Genomic DNA, 23,544 nt, shown 5'->3' with positions numbered 1-23,544 from the left:
AAAATCTCATAAACATGAAACTTTCATAACTTATGAGTTGACCTAATATTATTTTAATGTAATATTTATAATGAACATGTGAAATGATATTGGAGAAACGAGTTATTAAGATTGATGAAATTTTAAACTTAATAGTTAATATAATATTTATATATAAATTAGTGATGAAAGTTAAATGAAATTAGATTAATGGTGCAAATAAAATAAATTTGTTTTGTTGTCAAGATTTTCTCATTCAAATCACATATACTCTAAAATTACGATTTATTTATGAAACTTATTGTCTTGGATTATTAAGGAATATTGTTTTCATTTATAAATAGAACATAATAAAACTGGTTATAAATTGGCATAACCAATAAGATTATATAGAATAACATAATTAATTGAATATAAGAACTATATATGGGATTTCAGTAATCATACATTTTCAGTAATCTATTTTTAACTTAAAAGTAGTCTTTTATAAACAGACAGGAGGTTTGCTCGAACAACCACTTCTATTTATATTTTAAAATACTTTTAGCAATTATTTACAGTTTTTTTTTTATTTTATACAAGTTTTGTTCATTTGATTTGAGTCTTTTAGCAAAAATTAAACTAAATTTTGATTATTGTACCATTTTAAGATTCACAGTAGGACTAGAAAGTATCCGTTGAAAAACTCAAGGGAAAATATTTTGTCGCAACTCTTAAATATTATATAAAAATCTAAATATTTGTGTATATAATCAAGCTGAATAAACATAAATTCTAAGAAAAAAAAGATTCGTGAACAAATTTTCTGTGTACTTCTTTCCTTCCGATGGTATTTTAGTGACTTTAAAAAACTAGAACCAATATTTTTATTAGATCTTATGTTTATATTTTGAAACGTTACATATAGAACTTTTTTAAATTAAAAATGCTCTCATAGGCGGTATCATTCATTCATTCCTTAACCCATTTGTAACTTATTGTGCTTACGAAAGGCTCATAGGCATGCAGGTGGTAAAACAAGAAAACTCAAAGGAATTGATGTTCTTTAATGATCTTGTAAGAGGGAAACTCACAGAGGAGTCCATGTATTGGTATATGTACATTGTCCCAATCAAGAATACAATTCCCTTTAATCAAGTAAAGCTTGGAAGAATCAAATCTGATGCAAACGTTTCACCAAATGAATATACAAAGCCAGTGGTTATGTACGTAGAACTTGAACCGACCACACGTTCTGGCTATCTTAGGGTCTCCGGTTTCAGAAAGCGGACGTATTCAAGCTGTGTCATCTCTCCTCCGTTCACTGGATCGAAACTGCACCTGTAGAAACTGCAAAGCCCATAAATCAGACGTGTGGTTGTTGTTTATTTTATGGTAATGAGATTCTGACTTGTGTAATGGAAACACATATGACTGCTTGTGGATGATGATGTAAATATAGTTAGAGAGATTTAGAGATGCTTGTTACCTTCCATCCATGCCGATAATCGCAATTGTGTTCTGAGCACCAAATGCTGCAAAGAATTGGGTGACTTCTGGTACATGGAACTGAGCAAATGACCACTCCGAGCTGAAATATCTTGGCAAAACTCCTGCAACATTGTATGAAGATGTTAAGTAAAAGACATATAAGCATGCGTTGGTCCAGGCAATAACTTTCTTAGTAACACTTGAATTTTCCAAGGCATCTAAGCAACACAGACTACACAGTACTATTGAGTTCACTGATTTTCATGGATTCAAGCTACAAAAGATCCTTCTCATGAACCACGAAGTCCTTTTCTTAGCAATTTCAAAATTTTACTGTCTTGACATTTATCTAGCGGCTTGCCATTTCTCTGTATAAGCAATTCTTAACGGAAACAGGACATCATACTTCACGGTAACATTAATTATTTTTAAAGATGTCTCCTAGTTTTTATCTTACCTCTCAGAAATGACAATGACGAACCAGGGTTGACACCGCTGGCTGGAGTTACAAGAGCCTGCAGGGAATTTGAAGACGTCTCATGTTCAGTGGAGTGTGAGTCCTCCCCAGAAACTCTCACCCTAAGAGAAAAAATATGAACAGTCCCCTTGTCGCTTGATACTGCCAACCACTGCACATTCGGTGATAGAGCAATGCTATAGATATCTGCTCTGTCCGTTCCTCTTCGGACCTGTAATAATGCAGCATTAAATTTAAATAAATCAGACTAATAAACCTGTAATGACCGATACAAAACTGGCATATGCTGCGTAAGATTCTATCTATAACTAATTCTTTAATGTTTACTACCTAGTACCAAAGTCTTTTCTATATGAATCATGACAGATACGTATGTTTGCTCAACCATTGCTTAAGAAAATGTGACATACACATCACATGGTGCAGTGATGATTAAAACTGAAAGCAGCAGTTCATAGCTACTATACCTCTTGCAGACGAGTTCCATCCATCGTGTTGAAAATTCTAATCAGAGTTCCCTTTGTACTGGCAGTTGCAAGAAGCAAGCCATCCAGTGTCATGGTCATGCACGCGATATTCGAATCATGAGCGTTAATGATTTGCACCATGTTAAGCCCAAAATGTTCAACACGGACCTCTCCTCGACGAACACCAGGACAAGCCAGCACAGATGTATTCATATGATGAGAGAGGCAACACAGTCCCCTTGGATTTGCCAGGTTTTCAATCTGATGAAGAAGCCTCAGGTCCATGAAATTGTAGACATATATCTTGTGTTCAAGAACAACAACAATCCGATCCCTTCTTAGCTTCACTGCACGAATCTCGGACCTGAAAGAAAACTCACTGATGCAGCGGCTCTGATGATCATCCCAAATCAATACTTTGTTTGAAGGGTACTGAGAGTTAGGTCCACCGCCAACGAGTGCCAAGATATTACTTCGGAAAAGCATCTCCACGATTTTGAAACCCCCGTCCTTGAGCTCTCGCCTGAAAGTTTCCTTGAAAGGCTCGCAGTTATATATCCGAAAACCGTGGCTGGTCCCAGAAGAAAAACAGCTGTAATCCTGATTCCAAGAAACAGAAACCAACTCTGCTCCATCACTGTCACCAAAACCTGGTTCCGGAGACCTAAAAGCGCCATTATTCCGCGCTTCAAACCCTTGTGAGTTGGAAACAGTTGAAGCCATTGTTCCTTAATATAGCTGCAAGCTGGAACCAAAAACCAAATAACAAAAGTAAAAAATTAATCCCACACTTCAGGAGACACTCTGTCCAAGAAGATCCAAAACAATGAAGCTGAAAGACATAACTACAAGAGTTGAGACTTGACTCAGCCAAACCCTTTTCATATACCTGGTGAGGCATCAATCAAACCCTAAAACACTAACCAATTCATAATCCTAATCAAACAAAGACTAACACACAATACCTTTTATAAACATTTTTAAACTAATTAAACGCAAGTCATGACCACATAGTCAATGTATCCGAAGATCACTTGCATAACAAAAAAAAGAGCCATTTAAAAGAATTCAATTTCCACCATGACTGAAAACACTATCTGAGTATCTGTTCATCATACATTACTATTCACATCAAAACAACAGTTCTTACTCCTAAAAATCACTAACGAATTCATAATCGTAATCGAACAAAGATTAATACACAACGCCTTGTAGATACCTAAGCTAATCCAACGCAAAGTGCAAACAGATGAACCAAGCTTTCTCTTCAATCAAAGCAAGTCATGACCACATAGTCAAATGTATCCAAAGATCAATTCTCACTATGATCCTGACTCCTGAGTATCTGATCATCATACATTATGATCACATGAAATCAACAGTTCTTACTCCTAAACCCTAATAAGCCAGATTCCAATTTAAATCTACAGGAACACAGCCACAAACTAAGATTTTCCGATCAAACACAAATAACGAAGAAACGATCGTCGATTTGAACGTGATGATGATCAAAAAAATCCTTACCGATTACAAACGAGGATCAATGCTGATTCAACGATGAAGGACAATGTCTCTCTATCTTCTTCTTCGATGACTTCGCTACGGATAGGTTCCCTCTTTCTTACTACTTGTACACAAATTTTATCTTCGTCGAAAAGTTCCGATTTATATTTTTTTTATTATATTTTTAATAGGTTGGATATTTATCATCTTTCTATGAGTTTAGTCAACTCTCGTCATAAATAATAAGGGGGTGTATTCAACTTAGGATTTTAAAAGATTTTGAATTTTCTTTTAAAACTCCATGTTATTCAACTGATGATTTTAAAAACAAAATCTAACTCATGTGTTATTGAACATAGAACTTATCTCAAATCATCACAAATCATTTGTAATCTCATGTTATTCTATTAATAATTTATAAAAGCGAAATCAAATTCAGTGTTATTCAAAGTTAAGTAGTATTTTGAAGAAAGAAGTGTGAATTGGATTTCAGAATACTTTATATCCATTTTTAGTTATAAATTGTTATTATAGAAAACTCACCTTTACAAGCACTAACCCGTGGGACATGGACAGTCTGCTTGTAGGTTTACAAGAGCGAGTCTCTCCGGCAATGAATACGATGCTGGTGGCTCCGGTGCTTGCTGACGAAATTAAACCTGCTGCTTTCTCCATCAAAGGAGATAGTGCTCCTGGAGCAGATGGGCTTACTGGCACCTTCTACAAGCGATTCTAGGATATTGTTGGTCCTTCTACAATAGAGGAAGTTCAAGGTTTTTTTAAAACTGCGGTGCTTCCCGAGGGATGGAACCACACGCATATTTGCCTCCTCCCAAAGGTCACGAATCCTTCCCTGATGACTGAGCTAAGACCAATCAGCCTCTGTTTTGTGCATTACAAAATCGTTTCTAAGATCCTGTGTAATATACTGAAACGTATTCTGCCTGATATCGTCTCGGAAACACAAGGTGCCTTTGTGAGTGGTCGCCTCATCACTGATAATATCATTATAGCACATGAGATGGTACACGCTCTACTAACCAAAGTGGGGATCAGTGATAGGTTCTTGGCAATCAAGACAGATATGTCAAAAGCCTATGACCGGGTGGAATGGTCCTTTGTTGAGATTTTACTGGAGCGTTTGGGTTTTGACAGAAGATGGGTGGCGTGGATAATGTCATGCATTAGCTCGGTTACGTACTCAATCTTACTTAATGGAGGACAACATGGTTTCATTAAACCGGAGAGGGGGATTAGACAAGGGGACCCTTTGTCCCCCTTCCTATTTATATTGTGTGCAGAAGCCTTGGTCAGTACTCTGAATCAAGCTGAACGAGATGGGAAATTAAATGGTATCAGACTGTCTGCTCAAGGTCCAGCAGTGCATCACCTACTGTTTGCGGATGACAGTCTACTATTGTGCAAGGCTTCTGTTGAAGAAGGAGCGGAGATTGTGAAAAGGTTGACACTCTACGGGGAGGCTTCTGGTCAAGTGATCAACTATGAAAAGTCGTCCATTATTTTTGGAGCTAAAGTTCCACAGAACCTGCGAGAGGAATTGCAGAGAATTTTGGGCATTGCGAAGGAAGGTGGAGAAGGAACATACCTTGGCTTGCCGGAGTGTTTTAGTAGCTCTAAAGGGAAGTTACTTGGCTTTATTCAAGATAAAGTACAAGGCCGACTTCGTGGGGGAGGAGCCAAGGTGCTTTCACAGGGAGGTAAAGAGGTTATTCTTAAATCGGTGGGTATGGCTTTGCATGTGTTTGCCATGAGTTGTTTCAAGTTACCGAAAGATCTCTGTACTAAGCTCACTAGTATAATGATTGAATTCTGGTGGGGTGGATCTGCTGAAAAACGTAAGATAGCATGGGTCGCTTGGAAGAAACTGTGCAAATCCAAAGAGTTGGGTGGAATGGGTTTTAAAGATATTGAATGGTTTAACCAGGCCCTTCTCTGCAAACAAGCATGGCGAATCTGGGATAATCCTCAATCTCTTCTAGCCAGAGTCATGAAGAGTAGATACTTCCGAAATGGAAGCTTTCTAGATTGCTGTACCGGGACGAGACCTTCATATGCGTGGCGAAGCATCATGCACGGTTGTGAACTGCTAAAGCAAGGTCTTTTGAAGAGAGTAGGCAACGGGCAGGACACTCATGTCTGGTATGACAACTGGTTATTAATGGAAATCCCAAGACCACCGAGATACCGAACAGATGAGGTGGACCTTACTCTCAAAGTGTCGGACCTTGTTGATGGGAGATATGGCTCTTGGGATACGGTGAAAGTACGACATTTATTTGTAGAGGAAGATGCCAACCATATACTGAGCATGAAACTCGATCACCGCAAATCAGACTCAACAGTGTGGGGCTATAGCAGAGATGGCAAGTATGATTCTCAGAGTGGTTACAAATTGCTGGAACATCTGCAGAACAATCTATCTCCTGATGCTCCTTCCATACCCCTGGCGGAAAAAATACTATGGTCTAACATTTGGAAAATGAAAACTCTGCCAAAGATACGTCACTTCATTTGGAGAGCTCTAGCAGGAGCTTTAGCTGTGGCTACAAGGTTGTGTACGAGGGGTATCCATATAGATCCGATGTGCAGGGCTTGTCATTCGCATCCAGAGACCATTTGTCACGTACTATTTCATTGCCCAACAGCCAGAGAGGTGTGGAGACTGTCAAACATTCGACTACCTGTTAATGGGTTTTCTATGAACTCTGTTTTTCTGAACTTTCACCATCTGATAAAGGTATGCAAGCGAAGCGTTAACTCTGATGAAAGCTCAAAACTATTTCCCTGGATTCTCTGGCATCTTTGGAAAGCTAGGAGCGTGGTAATCTTTGAAAATGTTAACTTGGAAGCATCAGAGGTTTGGGAAAGGGTTAAAGTGGATGCGGCGGCGTGGTTTGGGGCTAATGATCCAGCTAATGCAAATGAAGAACACGGAGAAAGCAATTTGATAGCCATGCTGCCTTGGCAAAAACCGTGTGACTCTTTTGTTAAGTGTAATATTGGAGCGTCGTGGATTGATGAAGAACAGAACTGTGGAGCAGCTTGGATTCTGAGAGACCATTCAGGCCAGGCTCTATGTCATAGTCGTCGATCATACTCGTTGATACCAACAAAAATGGAGGCTTGAGTTATGGAGTTTCTTTTGGGCAGTTGATTCCATCTCCTCGCTACGTTATGAAAGAGTGGTTTTCGAATCTTCTTCCTACCTTGCAGGAGAAGCAATCCTTAGACCTTTTCTTTTTCCTCAACATGAAGTCCTTTTACAATCCATTCGTATGAAGCTTGAGCGATTTCGCCTATGGTCCATCGCTTTCACACATGCAAAAGGGAACAAATGCGCAGAGGCTGTAGCCACTAACGTCACTAGGGATCACAGATACTCCTCTTACATCGCTCAGTCTGGTCCCTTCTGACTACACGCCGAGCTGCAGGAGGAAGCATTGGGAGATGACTAGTGACCGAGGTGATAGCTCTGCATTAATCTGAAGACCCTTCGCCGACAAGTTTCGGCTTCGGTTCCAGTTCTGCAGTGCCTTGTTGGATTCTTGTTCTTTGCCTTTATTTTTTCTTTTAGTTTTACCTTTTTCATGGTTCACACGGGGCCTTCTGGTTCGTGTGTTCTTATTGTAATATTACTTTGGAACTTCGGTTTCTCTTTTATTCTATGGTTACACAGCGTTAAAAAAAAAGAAAACTCACCTTTGAATATGTTATTTGAGGAGACTTCATAATGAACATTCGAGAAACAAAATTGCATAACTATTTCAGATCCATTTTTTATGCTGAAGTCATCCTCAATCATTTTCTCTTTCAATCTTTCTAGTATGGATCAGTGAACCCATGATTAATTGAGAGAATCGGGAACTGGGTTTCTGTGATGATAATGTGAGATCATTCAGAAAAGAAACTTGCAGTGATACAAAGGGTAATGTTTGTCAACATTTCGCATAACAGAGGAAAACGTATCGGAGATTCCATTGTCTTGCAAATTTTGAGAAGTCTGGATTGTCTTGTTGCAACACCAGGCTGTCTCATTTTTCTTGTGCGAATTGTTGATCTATAAGATATCATGTTTATGGTTTTGGATGAACTGTAGGCACCAAATTTCGAAAAGAAGATGATCCATCTGCTGCTGATTTGCGTGCCATGATCCCTTGATCGACATTCCAAAACTATTCTTCCTGCAGAGATTTAAGGAGACAAAGATGAAGCCTTTGCTACTCAAAAGTACCTTAAGAGAAGCTAGAGGGGTCACATGTTCTTACGAGAAGCATGTTATTGAATTTCCTGAGAGCTGAGATGTTAATATAAAATCTTGATATTGGTCTGCAACTCTGCAAGTTATTATCTGCAACGACGGCACAAAAATCTGAGTCACTAATCCGAAGAGTAGTGTTTTTCTTTCTCAAACAGAGAACTAGAAAGAGCAAGCGAGAAACCTAACATATCCAATTCCACAATAAACTATGTGTGCTCTGTACTTTAAGTTTGGTTCCATCTGAAAATGTTAAGAGTTATTTCTACAATTTGATCACTCACACAGAGAAGCCATTCCATTTCTCTTTTTCACATCTATTTCTTCTCCGTAGGCAGAGGTGTTAACCTCCATAGTGCCCGAATAACGTAGCTTTTTCAAGAAAACACAAGCTTTATGGAGATCTGTTGTAACAATTAAATCCAAGTAACAATTCAAATGGTGACTGCAGTTTTGCACCACTACACATTTGTAACTGCAGAGGCACTAAAACGTCTGCAGTTTTACATAGTAGCTACAAAGTTCTATGAGTTTTACTTAAAAACTTGTTGCTGAAACGAATCATTATAATTTTCCATCATAGGTATTTATCAGTATTGAGATATCCAAAATATTTTCGTTTCAACAATCACCTAAAGTACTCTGAAACATTTAGAAACCATCTTGCCAAACCACCTATAAATTTGATTTAAATTTTAACACTTTAAATGAAATCACTCAAATAACTTTAAAATTCACCCAAATCCTACCAAAAATAAAACACTCCAAAAATCTCTAAAATCATCAGTCCAATACACCCGCCTAAACCTTTTCCTCTAATACAAGAAAAGAATCGTGTGCGACATTTATACTAATGGGCTTACATCGGCCCATACTGTTCTCTATAAATAATTATCTTAATGGGCTCATTATTTAAGCTGGCCCGGCCTATAAAGTTCTTTCAAATTCGGTCAACATTGAGAGTAATCAGCACTCTCGCAGCTCCTACGACGGCGAAGAGGAGGAGAAAGGATCATACAGCTTTTTTTGTTCTTTCTAGAGAAGATGGTGAAACCCTCTGATTTCAAAGCAGTTCACAGACTTATTCACTTGCATTACACTCGACTCGTCAACAACCCCGTCACAGTAACCCGGTCATCAAAGCTCTTCGCTTTGTCTTCTCCTTCAACTGGGTTCACTCAGTTTCAACCTAAACCCAGTTTCCACACCTTTTCGTCGATACCCACCACGAAAAACCTCGGCTTTTCCCAGATTTGCGGCGGACTAGCCTTGTTGGCCAAGCCCCGCGTTATTAAAAACGTGAACTTTGCATCGGCGGCGGCGTTCAGGCTGTTTTCCACCTCCGGGTTTCGTAAATTCGACGGGAGTTTCGCGAGAAAGGTTGTCGAGAAGCCGATGAAAGCTGTTGGTTCGAGTTTTGGTAGATACCGAGGGGCTTTAGGGTTGCACGTTGATGCGTTTTGGAAGAAGAATAGCCTTGTGGTGTTTGGAGCAGGTGGTGTGTTCGTTTGTATTTTTCTCTGGAGGGTTATGTTTGGGATTGCTAGCACTTTCGTTGGTCTCTCTGAGGGTATGGCTAAGTATGGCTTCCTTGCTCTCTCCTCCGCCATTGTCGCATTTGCTGTAAGTATTACGCTCTTCCTGTGCTTATCTCTTGTAACTTAGGATTGATTCAGTGGTAGATGATTGTCCAGTGGTAGAAAATGTGGAACTGTTCTTAGTTTTCAAACATATATAAGTACTGTTTTATACTGTATGGATGTGAAATTGAGCTATTGAGATAGCTTTGAGGGTAACCAGGAGTAGATATATTAGCACATTTTGATTCTGTTTGTAAAAGTTTCATCACTCTTGCATTTTCTAATCTATTGCAGAACTGCAAACACTGTTGTTAGCTTTGTTTTGGTGTCATAACATTCTCCTTCTCTTATGTTGTGAAGTAATTAATCATCACTGCTCATACCACTATCTGTGTTTTTTTTTCTCTGTTGCTCTAGGGTTTGTACCTTCGTGCAAGGTTCACGATAAATCCTGATAAAGTTTATAGGATTGCCATGAGGAAGCTCAACACAGCGGCTAACATTCTTGAAGTTATGGGTGCTCCTCTTACAGGATCAGATTTACGTGCTTATGTGATGTCAGGTGGTGGGATCACGTTAGAAAAATTTAAGCCAACGATTAGGAGCAAGCGTTGCTTTCTTCTCTTCCCAGTTCAAGGTGCTGAGAGAAAGGGACTCGTTAGTGTTGAAGTCAAGAAGAAGAAGGGACAGGTTCTTGCTTCATCTACTTTCCATCTGCATTCTCTCTCTCTCTCTCTCTCTCTCTTTCATTTTAGATGAAGCCTTGTGTCTATCACAGAGTATGCGAGTTTTGGTGTACTTTCTTTCTGATGCTCATTTCTGTTTTTTGTTCAGTATGACATGAAACTACTGGCAGTGGATATTCCAATGGCGTCTGGTCCTGACCAACGCGTATTCCTTATCGGTGATGAAGAAGAGTACAGAATTGGTGGTGGTTTGATATCTGAGCTAAGAGATCCTGTGGTCAAAGCAATGGCAGCAGCTAAGGAGTTTGATAATCTTGACAGGATTGAAGAGGAAGAAGACGAGGAAAGAGAACTTCTAGAAGCTGAAAGGAAGCAACGTGAAGAAACCGAGAAGCTCGAAAAAGAGAGCTCTTAGTGGTTTTTGTTGTAATGCTACTCGCATACAAGCTTTAACATCTTCGGTGGATAATATTAATATAGAACATCACCGAGACTCTGTTCAAAAACCTTAACTTTTTTTTTGGTTTGTGTCTTACGTAAACCGGTTTTGGCTTAAGGGAAGAGAAAGTTTTCTGTCTTTCCGGTTAGTATCTATTTAAGCATAAAATTAATTAAAGAAACCAATGCAGAATCCAAAGAGTCAAGGCTGTATGTGATCTATTTTACAAAATTAGCAATTAGTTATTATGGTTCATCAAAACCAATCTGCATTGTCAAGAAAATAGTTTTCAATTGAATGTTCTTGTGATTTGATTCCCACCTTTTCTGGACTCTTTTGATTCCATACAGAAAAATTGTTTCCACCTTCGTTTTCTTTCCTTAGGGTGAAACTGTTTCTTGAAATGCAAGAACACAAATCATCAAAAGCTGGAAAAAATCAGAGGTTAATCCTCTCCCATTATCTATTCTATTTGTTATAATTGTTGTGACAGTTTAAGAAAGAAAAGTTTTGTTTTTTTTCGTTTGGTTTGATGCAGATTTTGTTAAGGGAATGCATGTTGAGACCCAACCAATGAGACGCAAATCTGGATTTGATTGCGTAAAGAGTTGATGGGAAATCGCTGTTCTAGAATTCCTTGTTGTAGAAAGGTATTAATATACGCAACATCTTGTGTAGATGTAATGTGTCATTAGCCATAGCTTCATGTATGTTAAGAAATAGGTATATAAACTCCATGTATGTGTGTTACAGTTATGGTCACGTATATGCTGCTGCTGCAGCAACATCAACAACATTAATTGTCAAGCCCGAAGCCACCACGGTTCCAAAGGAATGGTCTATCCTGTAACCAGAATCGAAATATGGGAAGAAAAGGTCACAGAAGCTAAAAACAATGGCAAGATTGTAAGCTTTCTTTCTTCTTCAAAACGTTTCCTCTTTTTTTTTTGTCTCTCTCTATCAGAGTGACTAAACTTAACTCAATCATTCAACCAAAACAGCTAGTGGTGAATTTCAACGCGTCATGGTGTGTACCTTGTAAAAAATTAGAACCAATCTTCAGAGAACTTGCTTCTAGATACCCTTCAATGATATTTGTAACCATTGATGTCGAGGAGCTTGCTGTAAGTAAACCGAAAACTTTTGTTTTTAGAGAAGATATATTTAATCTTTTGAGATGAAGTTTTAAGATTTGACATTAAATTTTCTGGCAAAAAAAAACAGGAGTTTAGTAATGAATGGAATGTGGAAGCTACACCAACTGTAGTGTTCCTTAAAGATGGGAGACAAATGGATAAACTAGTTGGTGCTGAAACATCAGAGCTTCAAAAGAAAACAGCTGCAGCTGCCGATCTCTAACTCTTGAGAACCATAAAATCTTAACAACAGAAACAGAGGAGAGTTAGGTTTTTTTTCCATTGTCTGTCAGAAATTTGTTCAGATCAACCTAACTTGCAGATGAAGTTATGAGATTCGTTAAACTTCATCTACTTCTCTTTTCTGTAAATTTACCAAATGGTTACAGTTATTGCCAACAACCAGTAAACAAGTTTCTTCTTGTAAATATTTGTTTAAACTATTTACAAAAATCCTACATTAATTTTTTTCCTAGTTTATTATTTTATTCTATTTTAAAACCTGAAGAAACTATCAAACATGGTATAGAGAAAGAATTTTCCGTTGACATTTGTAGCTACTAAACAAAAATACATAAAAATTGTGGAAAAGCTGTAACGTAATGGATGCCACTAAACTCTTTGCAAATTATAGGATGCAGACTCTTATTTAAGACTTCAGAGTGCTGATGTATTATTCAAACACAATGTGGAATGGTCAATAACACTTTGCATGCTTTGTGTTGCCAAATTACTGGGATGCACGTTGAATAAACCAAGTGATTCATTCTGTTTCTCATAAAGAAAGATACAAACTATTTTAAAATAGAAAGAAAAAAACAAACGAGAATATAAAGAGCTGTTTTCTTGGTCATCTTCAAATCCAAATCGTTAAAGACTTATGAACTGGACCTCAACTTTTATCTCAAATCATGATATTTCTCTTATAGTATTTGATATTCGTGTTCACGCACACCAATTAACCTAATGTGCACACTACCACAATCGAATGGTATGTCGATGTAGCACTTTAGGATCGAATCCACAGAGACCAACTCTTACACTTTATTTCTATAGGATCAATATTAAGCTAAAACAATATGGGGGTTTTGAGTTTTGTAACAAGCAGCAAATAAAATAAAGTAAATGTGAATTCAGATTAAAGAGAAGCCAGCCTAGGGTTACTTCATCGGGTGTCAATACTTGTGAGCCAAACAATTATTCAAGTGCTAAATAGAACAGTCTAGAACTCGGATCACTCAAGTAGAACAGTCCACTATCGTGATACTGCTCCCTATGCTGATCGATCTCACCGTCTAACTGTCGTTGAGGTGAGAAGCGACAACAAGCAATAGAGATCAAGTCCGATAGGTTCACAGAACACCCTAATATCTACTTTCGCTGATTAGGGATGCAATGCTCATTCAAAACAGATCTAGCAACCTAAGCACTTTTGATGATCAGATTAAACCTATGATCTAACATTAAGCGGCCAGTTTAATGCAAGCAGTAAGAATGGTTATGAATGAAGACAATCGAGTGATTCACTTATCTATGTTTAGCTCACGAAATCAACACCCTAGAACCCTAGACAAGCAAGCCGACTACTCAGCCATGAACAGAGAAAACACAGAGTTCATAGAAGAATAATACTGCATAAATATAACAGAAACAAAGAGAGGGTTCAGGATAATCTTCTCTATGGAGAGAGAGATGGAGCCTTCTCCCTTTAAAATAAGCAAAATCCAATAATCTAAAAGTCTCCAATGGTTTCTTGTGTCTAGAATAGCGTAGAATGATAAAGAGAAAACAGAAAATATGATATATCAAAGGCCACAGGCGGCCAGAGAGAAAAAGAGGATAATTAGGGCAAATCCCGAGATGTTGTATTTTCCTTATTCGTCCGGAACAACCACGGGATCACTCCGTCTGCTTGTTCCGCTTGATCGGGAACAGTCATCAGACTGTTCTGCGTGAAAATCACCAAACTGCACTGTTTTCTGCTTCTTTTGTTCCAGCAGGTCCATCTCCCATCCAGTGCAACTCCAGACCTGTAATGACTCGAAAAGGACTAGAAAGACTCGATAAAGACTTGAAAACCAATTAGAAAACATATATACAATGATGTATAAAACACCATATATCAATTCCCCCAGACTTAGATCCTTGTTTGTCCTCGAACAAGGCCAAGTATCAAGAACAGGGAGAAAGGTTTGAAAGTGTGGGAACTCTCCTATTCTCAGCAACCATACCTTAACCACGAATCTCTGAACCATACAAGCAGTAAACTAGGACAACACACCCTTACCAGAACCCCACTGACTGCTGTTCGAAAATCGGCTCCATACTCTACATCTCAAACCTGAAAAAGCAACACTATCGAGACACAACTCCCTACATTCATTTAAGAGCAGCGTGAGCTTCTCATCACAGGCACTATTCAGGGTAGACGGGCTAGGTGTGGAATAGGCTAATTTTATGGTGGAGCTAAAGAGTGTTTAGGGGCTACCAACTTTTCGTAGTGGATGCAGGATATCGCGCAAAATAGTCGTGAGAGGACGGCTCCATTGATGTCCACAGCCCCTTACTCGTTTTGCTATCTCAGGAGCGACTGTTCTTTTCGTTCGGGAACAATCATCAGACTGCTCTGCTCATTTGTCTGCTCCTCATCCCTTCAAATTGATACCTACTCTTCTGCTCGACCTTTCCAGTGGCTCATGTATCCTGAATTCTTCTCCTTCTCCATCACCATATGCTAAACAAAATGAAAGATAGATTTTTTTTTTTTTTTTTTTTTTTTTTTTTTTTTTTTTTAACAAAGATGGTGGGGTGACGAAGAAGGAGGTAACATGTAATGTTTGGATTGCCACTGGTGGTTCTTCTGGTTCAGATCATTCTGGTTCTCCACTCATGTTCTTGCACAGCTCGTTGGTTATGGAGCGGTTGCTCCCTTAATCTGCTTGTTCTCCTTCTGATTGAATCTGCGCAGCAGTAACGAGTAAGAGGCTGCGTCGATCCTTTCCTCTCCGACCTTTTTGCACATATCTGCACATATAACACTGAAAAACAAATGCATGAAGGTGGGATAAAGGCTAAGGTTCAGGGTGGGAACTAGCTAAAGATGAGCTAGCCACTCAGGAACAGCAAGATGGATAGAAAGAATAAGAAGTCCTGAGTGTAGTTCTCGTTTCCCTGATCTAGTGCCCATAACAAGAAGAATTTCAGTCAAGATTAGGTTCAAGTTATTTGGAGTTAAGTCTACCCAGTGTAACATGATCGGCTGAGAACTTCTGGAGAATCAAGTGAGATATGTCAGGGTGTTCCAGGTCCACATGTGTGTCTTTCGCCACTGCTAAGGTCACTGAATAAGACAACTAAAGCACGAGGTGGTTAGTGATCAACACAGAATAAGGTCCTAATTCCCACAAAACTTTGACTGACTCGATCAAAAAAACTGCCTCAGACTGACTCAAAAGAAAAACAAAAGAAAGAAACGAGTTAGTAAACGACGAAGACCCTCCCCCAGACTTACTTCACAACGTCTCGGTGTGAAAATAAATCAGAGAGAAGGTGAAAACCAGAATATACAATTTTTTTTTTTTTTTTTTTTTTTTTTTTAGATCGAGATACTTACCTGGAGCGGGTGCTCCGAAAAATTATGGGTGTTCTGTCGCCAGATGTTCACCTGGGCGGTTGTTCTCGGCTCCTGCAGAACAGGGAACTCCGTTTCTGCAACCCAGAATTTTTCGAAGTATCTCGAATTTTTCTGTTTTTTGACCTGAAACTCAATAAACTAAAACGAAAATAAGCAAACAAAATCAAAACCAAGTTATATTTACACTTACCAGTGGGTTGCCTCCCACCAAGCGCTTGGTTAAAGTCATTAGCTTGACTTGGTGACAGGGATCAGTCGGGTTGAGCATGAGGACTTGTTCCAAAACAAGCTCCACAATCTGACATGTTCAGCTTCAAAACTCTGCTCAACAACCCTTTCACAGCAGCTTCTCCTTTCTCTTTCAGCTCATCAGTGAGAATAACTCTGACTTTAGAGAAAGGTTTAGAGGTACCCTTGCACTTTACATCATACTCAATGAATTTCTCATCACACCAGTGAGGTGTCAAAGTCATAGTAGGATCTCCTTTGACCCTTTTTTCTGGATTTTCTCTTTCACCCTTGCATTCCCACTGAGTTTCTTGCTATCATTGTGAGGATCTCCATTCAGAACTTCCTTGAACTCACTGTTTTTACCAAGCTCCTTCCTTGGAACAACCTTTAGCTTTTCTCCACAGAACACTGAGATGCAAGAGGCGTGTAGTTTCTGAAATCTGGTGGGAACAGCCTGATAGAAGACATTCTTGTTGATGTGGGAGAAGGAGACTCTCTTATTAGGCATATCAACGATTGCTCCCACTGTAGCCATAAATGTCCTTCCTAAGATCAAAGGCATCTCATGATCCTTGTTCATCTCAACAACCTGAAATTCAGTATGGAGAACACAGTCCCCAACTTGGACAGGAAGGTTGCGAATGGTGCCATAAGGAACTGCTCTGGAAGAGTTTGCAAAAGTCAGAGTCACCTGAGAAGGCTCAACTTCAGTAATGCCCAACTTGTCTACAATCGCTTTTGAGACAAGATTCACACAAGATCCAGAGTCACAAAGAGCTTCCTTAAATTCTACTCCAGCAATGGAACATGGAAAAGCAAACTTTCCAGGGTCATCAACCTTAGGCAACACCTTCAGGTGTCTAGGTGGAATCGGATAGGGAACCTTAGGAACATAGACTCGCACTGGTGGAATATCAGTAGATCCGTCGGGAGCGGGAGCAGTCGTGGGAGCAGTCGCGGGAGCAGTCGTGGGAGCAGTCGCGGGAGCAGTCACTCTAGAGCTAGCAGACTGCTATGTTCTCTGTTCTGCGCCCAGAACAGTCTCAGCGAACAGTTGTTCTGCTTGTTTTTCCTCAGATTTCTCACGTCTCTGCTCGGTTGCATTACAGTGCTCAACCCTAGGATTCATCACACTTTTTCCACGAATGATCTCTTGCTGTCTTTTAACAGTTTCAGCAGTTTGAGCAAGCTGAACATCAATCTTCTTTATGTGGTTGCTCACAGTATCATATTTTGAATTCAGCTCAGTGAACATGCTGTCCATCCTGGTGTTGATGTCTGTGGTAACCTGATTCAGTGCCTTGACCTGAAGTTGCTGGCTCTGGAGCATCTGCTGCATCATAATGTTCAGATTTTTCAGATCATCTGGCGGACTGTTCCCTGCAGTCGGAGCACTCGCGGCTGGAACAACTTGCTGATTGCTCTGCGGGATGGTGTTCTGATACCCAGATCCTTGTGCCTGATTGTTCTGCAGTAGCTGATCGACCTTAGCTGTTAGCTCATCAATTTTCTGGGTGTGTACACTGTTCCCTTTCTTGGAGCGGTTGCTCTCCTGATTCTCATTGGCTGAGCTAGCTGCCATGTTCTCAATCAGCTGGAGCGCTCCATCAGTGGTCTGAGTCATGAAGTCTCCATTGCTCGAAGAGTTTAGAGCACCTTGGTATTTCCAGTCCACCCCATCATAGAAAATGCCCAGGAGGTAATCATCATCAAATCCATGGTGAGGACATTCTCTTTGGTAGTCATTGAAGCGCTCCCATGCGTCACAAAAAGGCTCATCATGGAGCTGTCTGAATGAGGTGATCTTGTTCCTCAATGTAGCTGTTCTCGCCTTAGAGTAGAAATGGTTGAGGAACGCTGATCGGACCTGTTCCCACGATGTGAGAGAGCCGGTAGGGAGAGAGTTCAACCACCGTGCAGCTTTTCCATCAAGAGAGAATGGGAATAACATGCACTTGATGTAGTCTGGTGGCACACCATTCGCACGAGTGAAACTGCAGACTTTTTCGAAATTCTCAATATGCTCCATTGGAATTTCTGCAGAGAGACCAGAGAACACTTTTCGCTGCACCAGATCAATCAGAGCAGGCTTGATCTCGAAGTCCTGCCTGGTGCAGAGTGGAGGAACAATGGCAGAGCGCGTAGTAGGAATGTTCCGCGGAAGGTTTCTCTCCCCGATTGGAACAGTCTGCGCTGCTTGTTCTTGCCGCGCGAGAGCAGCCTGTTGAGCATATTGTTCTGCAGCTGCTTGCTGAGCTTGGATGGTCTGCTGCATCTGAAGCATCTGCTGTTGCATCAGTTGCATTGCTGCAGCGAGATCATCTTGATGACCGTGATCACCCATGGTGGTGTCAGTAGGCCTTGGTTGTTGTCTGTTCTGATTTTCTAAACCTTGCGATCTCCTGCAACAAAGAGAAAAGAGCAAGTTAGAGGTCTTAGACTAAATAAATAACCGAAAAATAAAGGTAAAAAGATGGTCCCCGGCAACGGCGCCAAATTGATATTCGTGTTCACGCACACCAATTAACCTAATGTGCACACTACCACAATCGAATGGTATGTCGATGTAGCACTTTAGGATCGAATCCACAGAGACCAACTCTTACACTTTATTTCTATAGGATCAATATTAAGCTAAAACAATATGGGGGTTTTGAGTTTTGTAACAAGCAGCAAATAAAATAAAGTAAATGTGAATTCAGATTAAAGAGAAGCCAGCCTAGGGTTACTTCATCGGGTGTCAATACTTGTGAGCCAAACAATTATTCAAGTGCTAAATAGAACAGTCTAGAACTCGGATCACTCAAGTAGAACAGTCCACTATCGTGATACTGCTCCCTATGCTGATCGATCTCACCGTCTAACTGTCGTTGAGGTGAGAAGCGACAACAAGCAATAGAGATCAAGTCCGATAGGTTCACAGAACACCCTAATATCTACTTTCGCTGATTAGGGATGCAATGCTCATTCAAAACAGATCTAGCAACCTAAGCACTTTTGATGATCAGATTAAACCTATGATCTAACATTAAGCGGCCAGTTTAATGCAAGCAGTAAGAATGGTTATGAATGAAGACAATCGAGTGATTCACTTATCTATGTTTAGCTCACGAAATCAACACCCTAGAACCCTAGACAAGCAAGCCGACTACTCAGCCATGAACAGAGAAAACACAGAGTTCATAGAAGAATAATACTGCATAAATATAACAGAAACAAAGAGAGGGTTCAGGATAATCTTCTCTATGGAGAGAGAGATGGAGCCTTCTCCCTTTACAATAAGCAAAATCCAATAATCTAAAAGTCTCCAATGGTTTCTTGTGTCTAGAATAGCGTAGAATGATAAAGAGAAAACAGAAAATATGATATATCAAAGGCCACAGGCGGCCAGAGAGAAAAAGAGGATAATTAGGGCAAATCCCGAGATGTTGTATTTTCCTTATTCGTCCGGAACAACCACGGGATCACTCCGTCTGCTTGTTCCGCTTGATCGGGAACAGTCATCAGACTGTTCTGCGTGAAAATCACCAAACTGCACTGTTTTCTGCTTCTTTTGTTCCAGCAGGTCCATCTCCCATCCAGTGCAACTCCAGACCTGTAATGACTCGAAAAGGACTAGAAAGACTCGATAAAGACTTGAAAACCAATTAGAAAACATGTATAAAACACCATATATCAGTATTTTTCATGTGCCTGATTAGATTCATATAGTAATATCTCTCCTCCTTGCTTGCTTGAAAGATCATCAAGAAAAGGTTTGAACCCAGAAGAAAAGAAAAGATCATAAGTCAATCATCAAACCATGATGGTGAAGAAGAAGAAGAAACAGAGTAGATCCGGATCTTCTACAAGAAAACTCCCAAGAAAAATCTTGATCCCAAGCTTCTCTCCATTTTCCATTCTAAGGTGAATCTTCTTTGTCTCTCTCTCTATCTCTTCGGTTCTCCGGTTCTGAATTTGAGCTCTGTTGTGTTTTGTAGTTGGAAAATGGTAAAGACTTGAAGCATATGAGCAGTAAACCGGCACAAGGATTGTCTTCTCAGTCTAGAGTCGTGAGATGTCCCAAGTGCCACAAGTTTCTCCAAGAACCTGAAGATGTGACTATTTACAAATGCAGTGGATGCAACTCTATTCTCCAAGGTACAATAATAGTCTTCTTTTTAAGTCCCCTACTCATCATGTTTACAAGTAACCTTCCTTGTCCCTTAGAGTGTTTCTTTCTTTGGATGCAGCAAAACGTTGGGACAATGATAAGGATCTCCTCTCTTCTCAAAACCGCAGCTTAAGTACTGAGGTAGAATCTGGAGAATATAGTGGTACTGGTAGTAGTAAAATGCCAGTGAGAAGTAGTTACCGAAAGTACAGTTCGAGGACATCACCTTGTTTTCAAACTGCTTACAGGAGGAGGCATGAGACAACTTATTATATCAGCAGAGACTGGATGAGAAGTGCTAGTCCTTCCCCTTCTTCTTATGGCTACACTAGTAGTAGTAGTCCCTTTCAAGGGTCTGCATCCGAGCAGTCTTATCATCATCAACCAAACCAATTCAAGCATTACGGAAGAGAAGGCTGGTTTCAAGAATTTTCTTCTTCTGCTGCTGCTTCACCGATTCGTTACCAAGGTGAGACATCATCTGATCAAAAGTGCTATCACTGGTCCTCTCAGCAGTCTCAGATGCTGCATGAGTCAATTAACTGGTCCGGTGTACTTGAGTTATCATCTATTACAAAGAAAGAAGAAGGAGAGGTCACAAGAAGGAGCGTATCAAGCGAGTTTTATGAATTGAAACCGGAGGCCTTTCAGCCTCAGTGGAACCACAAGTCAAGTGAGGCTAGTGGAGAGACTTCAAGGATTCATCTAGAACAAGCTCATAGTGCGGAACCTCTAGACAAGAACGAACACGTATGGGAAGCAAACCTACCGTCTGAGAAGTACACCAGAGACATACAAGAGTTTGACTTGGGTGAACTTAAATGGGATAAGATCATCAGTAGTGAGAGAGTCAGGTATGAGTTAGAGGATGCAAGAGTCGAAACAGTTTATGGTGGTGAAATAAGATGGGAAGAGACAATGGAAGATAGAGCGGGGTTGCATTTGGAGGAATATGAAACCAACTTCTATGAGAACTACAGCAACCCATTTGAATGGACTTCAGGAGAGGCTCAAGGAAGATCAGAATCCAGTTCAGTGATTCAGGAGTGTCAAGATGCTAAACCAGATCAGTCACGGTATGAGATAGCAAGCGAAAGGCAAGAGTTGAGTGTAATGGTGGAAGATGGACCATCATTGCACTTAGACAAGTGGGGATATGAATCAACGACACTGGAAGAGACATTTGATGGATTGACAGAAGAAAGCACTCCAATGTTTTGTCTGCATGAGCCTGCTGAGCTAGGTACACTGGTTGGACCAGACAATGAAGAAGCTGATGATGGAAGTTCGGAATCCAGTTCTACGGATTCCTTCAACAGCCACGAAAGTTCAAATATGAGAGCTGTGTTCCACCAGGAGGAGCCCCAGGTGGTGATGAGCGATAGCAGAACCGAAATGATATCAGTGAAATTAGAAGACATCTTTGAATGGACTTCAGAAAGAGCACCAACATTTCATCTGTATGAGCCTGAGCCTGAGCCTGAGCTAGGGGCACTGCTTGAGGATGCTTATGGAAGATCGGAATCGAGTTCAAGAGGTTCCTTCAACGACCATGTAGCATCATCTGGTTCAATGGTATCGTCACAAGGCCATGAACCTGGAAGTATAAAAGCAGAAGGAGAGAGTGAAGCTGAAGAGGAGATACTGAGAGACCATTTCAAGAATAATTTGCACAAAGAGAGCATTGTGGGTCTGCGTCATGCGTTATACCAAACGCAAACTTCGCCTCTCAGCTCACCAATTCATACTCCCATTGGTTCTTCCCCACTGCATATCCGGATGCGTTCATCAATGAATAATTCCCACATAGTTTCACCACTGCGTTCTCCCACCAACTCATCTGGATCACTCTCTGATGTATTGTTCTTGGCAAAGAAAACTTGAAGACATTATTAAAAACAGATAAGCCTTTCCAACCAAGCTTGCTCAGTCTTTTCCCTCATACTTTCAAGACTTTTTAACTGCAAAAAAGTGTGGACATTGTTTTCATTTTATGTGAGCAAGTGACTGGATTACATGTAAGGTTTTCTACGGGTATTTTGTAGAGCTGTGAACTTCATTTACTTTAAACACACAGGATTACAGGTTGCGTCTGTTTTGTGCAAGTTTGAGAGAAGATTGCTCAAAGTAATCTCCTTCCTCTGTTTTTTTTTATTCCTTTAAAATCTCTGTTTTTTTCTAATTCCTTTAAAAACTATTGTGACTTATTACTTGTCCTCTACTTCTGGTTTCATAAAGGATGTCAAAACCAAATGGATGTGCCTATAAAGAATAGCATGTGAGAACTGCGTTTAAGGATTAACCAGTTCAAACACAATTAAGCTAAAAGGTTGTTTGTTTACAGAATATAGAAGGAAAGCATTAGCTTGGGTTCACGAAAATAGTTGAAATGCGAGGGGGTCAAGGTGACACATGAACAGCATGTTCGGTTTTGGGCACAAGCACAACCAGCCAGATGAAACATAAGCTTTCACCCTTCGTTCCTTCACAATTTTTTTTCAAAAATATTATAGATAGGTTGTATGGCCTCCAAACTATAAAATAAAAATATCAAAATTAACCAAAAAATATTTAGGTTCCTTAAACTTTATATCCGGCCCTAAAATGAACAAAGGTGTTGATCACGAGGCCCAGACGGCGAAGCCTTGGTCTCGAGAACTTGAGCATCGTTGCTTCTCATGCCATTTCCGCTTGTCGACACACTACTTATAATCAACTTGACGATTCGTCTGTGTTTCGTATTCTCGAATATCACCAGGATGGCATGATGATTATATGCTATCATCCATTTACATAATAGTACAACATGCCGTTTTAAGCATTGGAATGCATTTTTTAAACAGCATAATTTGTAGAAACCATCTCCCCAAGAACAAATTCAAGACAAGTATATACCTCTGACCTCATGTATTCTATTAAAGTCTAATTGGAATTTGGAAGATTTGGTGTCTTAACAATCTGCGCAGACATTAAGCAAAGACAACAAAACAAATATCATATGATCGTACCAAAGACACATAATCAAACTAGTTACATCATTTATCTAAGTAGACATGACGCGTTACATCTTCCCGGCTGCCTAAGTACAAGTCATATAAATCCACTGAATTTACAAGACTAATTTACCTTCAAATTGTACAATAGGGCCTAATTAAAAGTCTACTTTACCTTGATTACAAGACTATGTTTGGGAGTATCTTCAACTTTCCTTTGGTTGCAGTAATGCACATCTCTTAAAAAAATCATTGAGCTTTATTAACCACCATTCTTATTTACATGCATGCACATGATGTTAGAAATCTGGAACCACACTCACTCACACACACACACACACATATATATGAACATACTTGTTAGAGTAACCTAATTAATTACATGAGCTCAAGCATGTGTTTGTTGTCTTTTGATTTTTCCTAAGCTTTTGGACGAAACTGAATGTGTAGCCCCGTAGTTTCCTTTGGGTTTCATATATGACGAACTTACTTATATATATTTTGGATTTTTTTTTGAGA

At 39.7% G+C, this 23,544-nt stretch overlaps 4 protein-coding genes and 1 non-coding gene across 6 annotated transcripts; 4 read left to right on the top strand and 1 right to left on the bottom strand.

The window, feature by feature from the left end:
- Positions 1-1,005: 1,005 nt before the first annotated feature.
- LOC108857457 (autophagy-related protein 18d) lies at positions 1,006-4,076 on the bottom strand. The gene is made up of 5 exons (XM_018631444.2): positions 3,919-4,076; positions 2,395-3,139; positions 1,907-2,138; positions 1,448-1,571; positions 1,006-1,308 (listed from the first exon to the last, which is right to left on the bottom strand). The coding sequence occupies exons 2-5, from the start codon at positions 3,115-3,117 to the stop codon at positions 1,218-1,220; spliced, it is 1,170 nt and encodes a 389-aa protein (XP_018486946.1). The 5' UTR covers positions 3,118-3,139; positions 3,919-4,076; the 3' UTR covers positions 1,006-1,217.
- A 5,037-nt stretch (positions 4,077-9,113) lies between these two features.
- LOC108859753 (uncharacterized) lies at positions 9,114-11,016 on the top strand. The gene is made up of 3 exons (XM_018633658.2): positions 9,114-9,796; positions 10,171-10,443; positions 10,588-11,016. Exons 1-3 carry the CDS (start codon positions 9,218-9,220, stop codon positions 10,852-10,854), a joined length of 1,119 nt encoding a protein of 372 aa, XP_018489160.1. The 5' UTR covers positions 9,114-9,217; the 3' UTR covers positions 10,855-11,016.
- Positions 11,017-11,489: 473 nt separating this feature from the next.
- On the top strand, positions 11,490-12,237 carry LOC108861007 (putative thioredoxin H10). The gene is made up of 4 exons (XM_018634838.1): positions 11,490-11,528; positions 11,632-11,784; positions 11,880-12,002; positions 12,103-12,237. Exons 1-4 carry the CDS (start codon positions 11,490-11,492, stop codon positions 12,235-12,237), a joined length of 450 nt encoding a protein of 149 aa, XP_018490340.1.
- A 5,354-nt stretch (positions 12,238-17,591) lies between these two features.
- LOC130495312 (small nucleolar RNA R71) lies at positions 17,592-17,698 on the top strand. Its single transcript, XR_008934584.1, has one exon. It is a non-coding gene; the product is annotated as a small nucleolar RNA R71 (small nucleolar RNA).
- Positions 17,699-19,596: 1,898 nt separating this feature from the next.
- On the top strand, positions 19,597-22,086 carry LOC108861270 (uncharacterized). Of its 2 annotated transcripts, none has more exons than XM_018635103.2 (3): positions 19,597-19,785; positions 19,860-20,019; positions 20,112-22,086. In XM_018635103.2, exons 2-3 carry the CDS (start codon positions 19,887-19,889, stop codon positions 21,914-21,916), a joined length of 1,938 nt encoding a protein of 645 aa, XP_018490605.1. In that variant the 5' UTR covers positions 19,597-19,785; positions 19,860-19,886; the 3' UTR covers positions 21,917-22,086. The 2 variants fall into 2 exon arrangements, with proteins under 2 accessions (XP_018490605.1, XP_018490606.1); XM_018635104.2 differs by lacking the exon at positions 19,597-19,785 and having other exon boundaries at positions 19,947-20,019; positions 20,112-20,173; positions 20,281-22,086.
- Positions 22,087-23,544: the final 1,458 nt, after the last annotated feature.

This window comes from Raphanus sativus, chromosome 5 (assembly GCF_000801105.2).
Source record: "Raphanus sativus cultivar WK10039 chromosome 5, ASM80110v3, whole genome shotgun sequence".
Lineage (NCBI taxonomy): Eukaryota > Viridiplantae > Streptophyta > Magnoliopsida > Brassicales > Brassicaceae > Raphanus > Raphanus sativus.
Note: the sequence above shows the minus strand (reverse complement) of the source record. Positions and strands in the feature narration are given on the sequence as shown.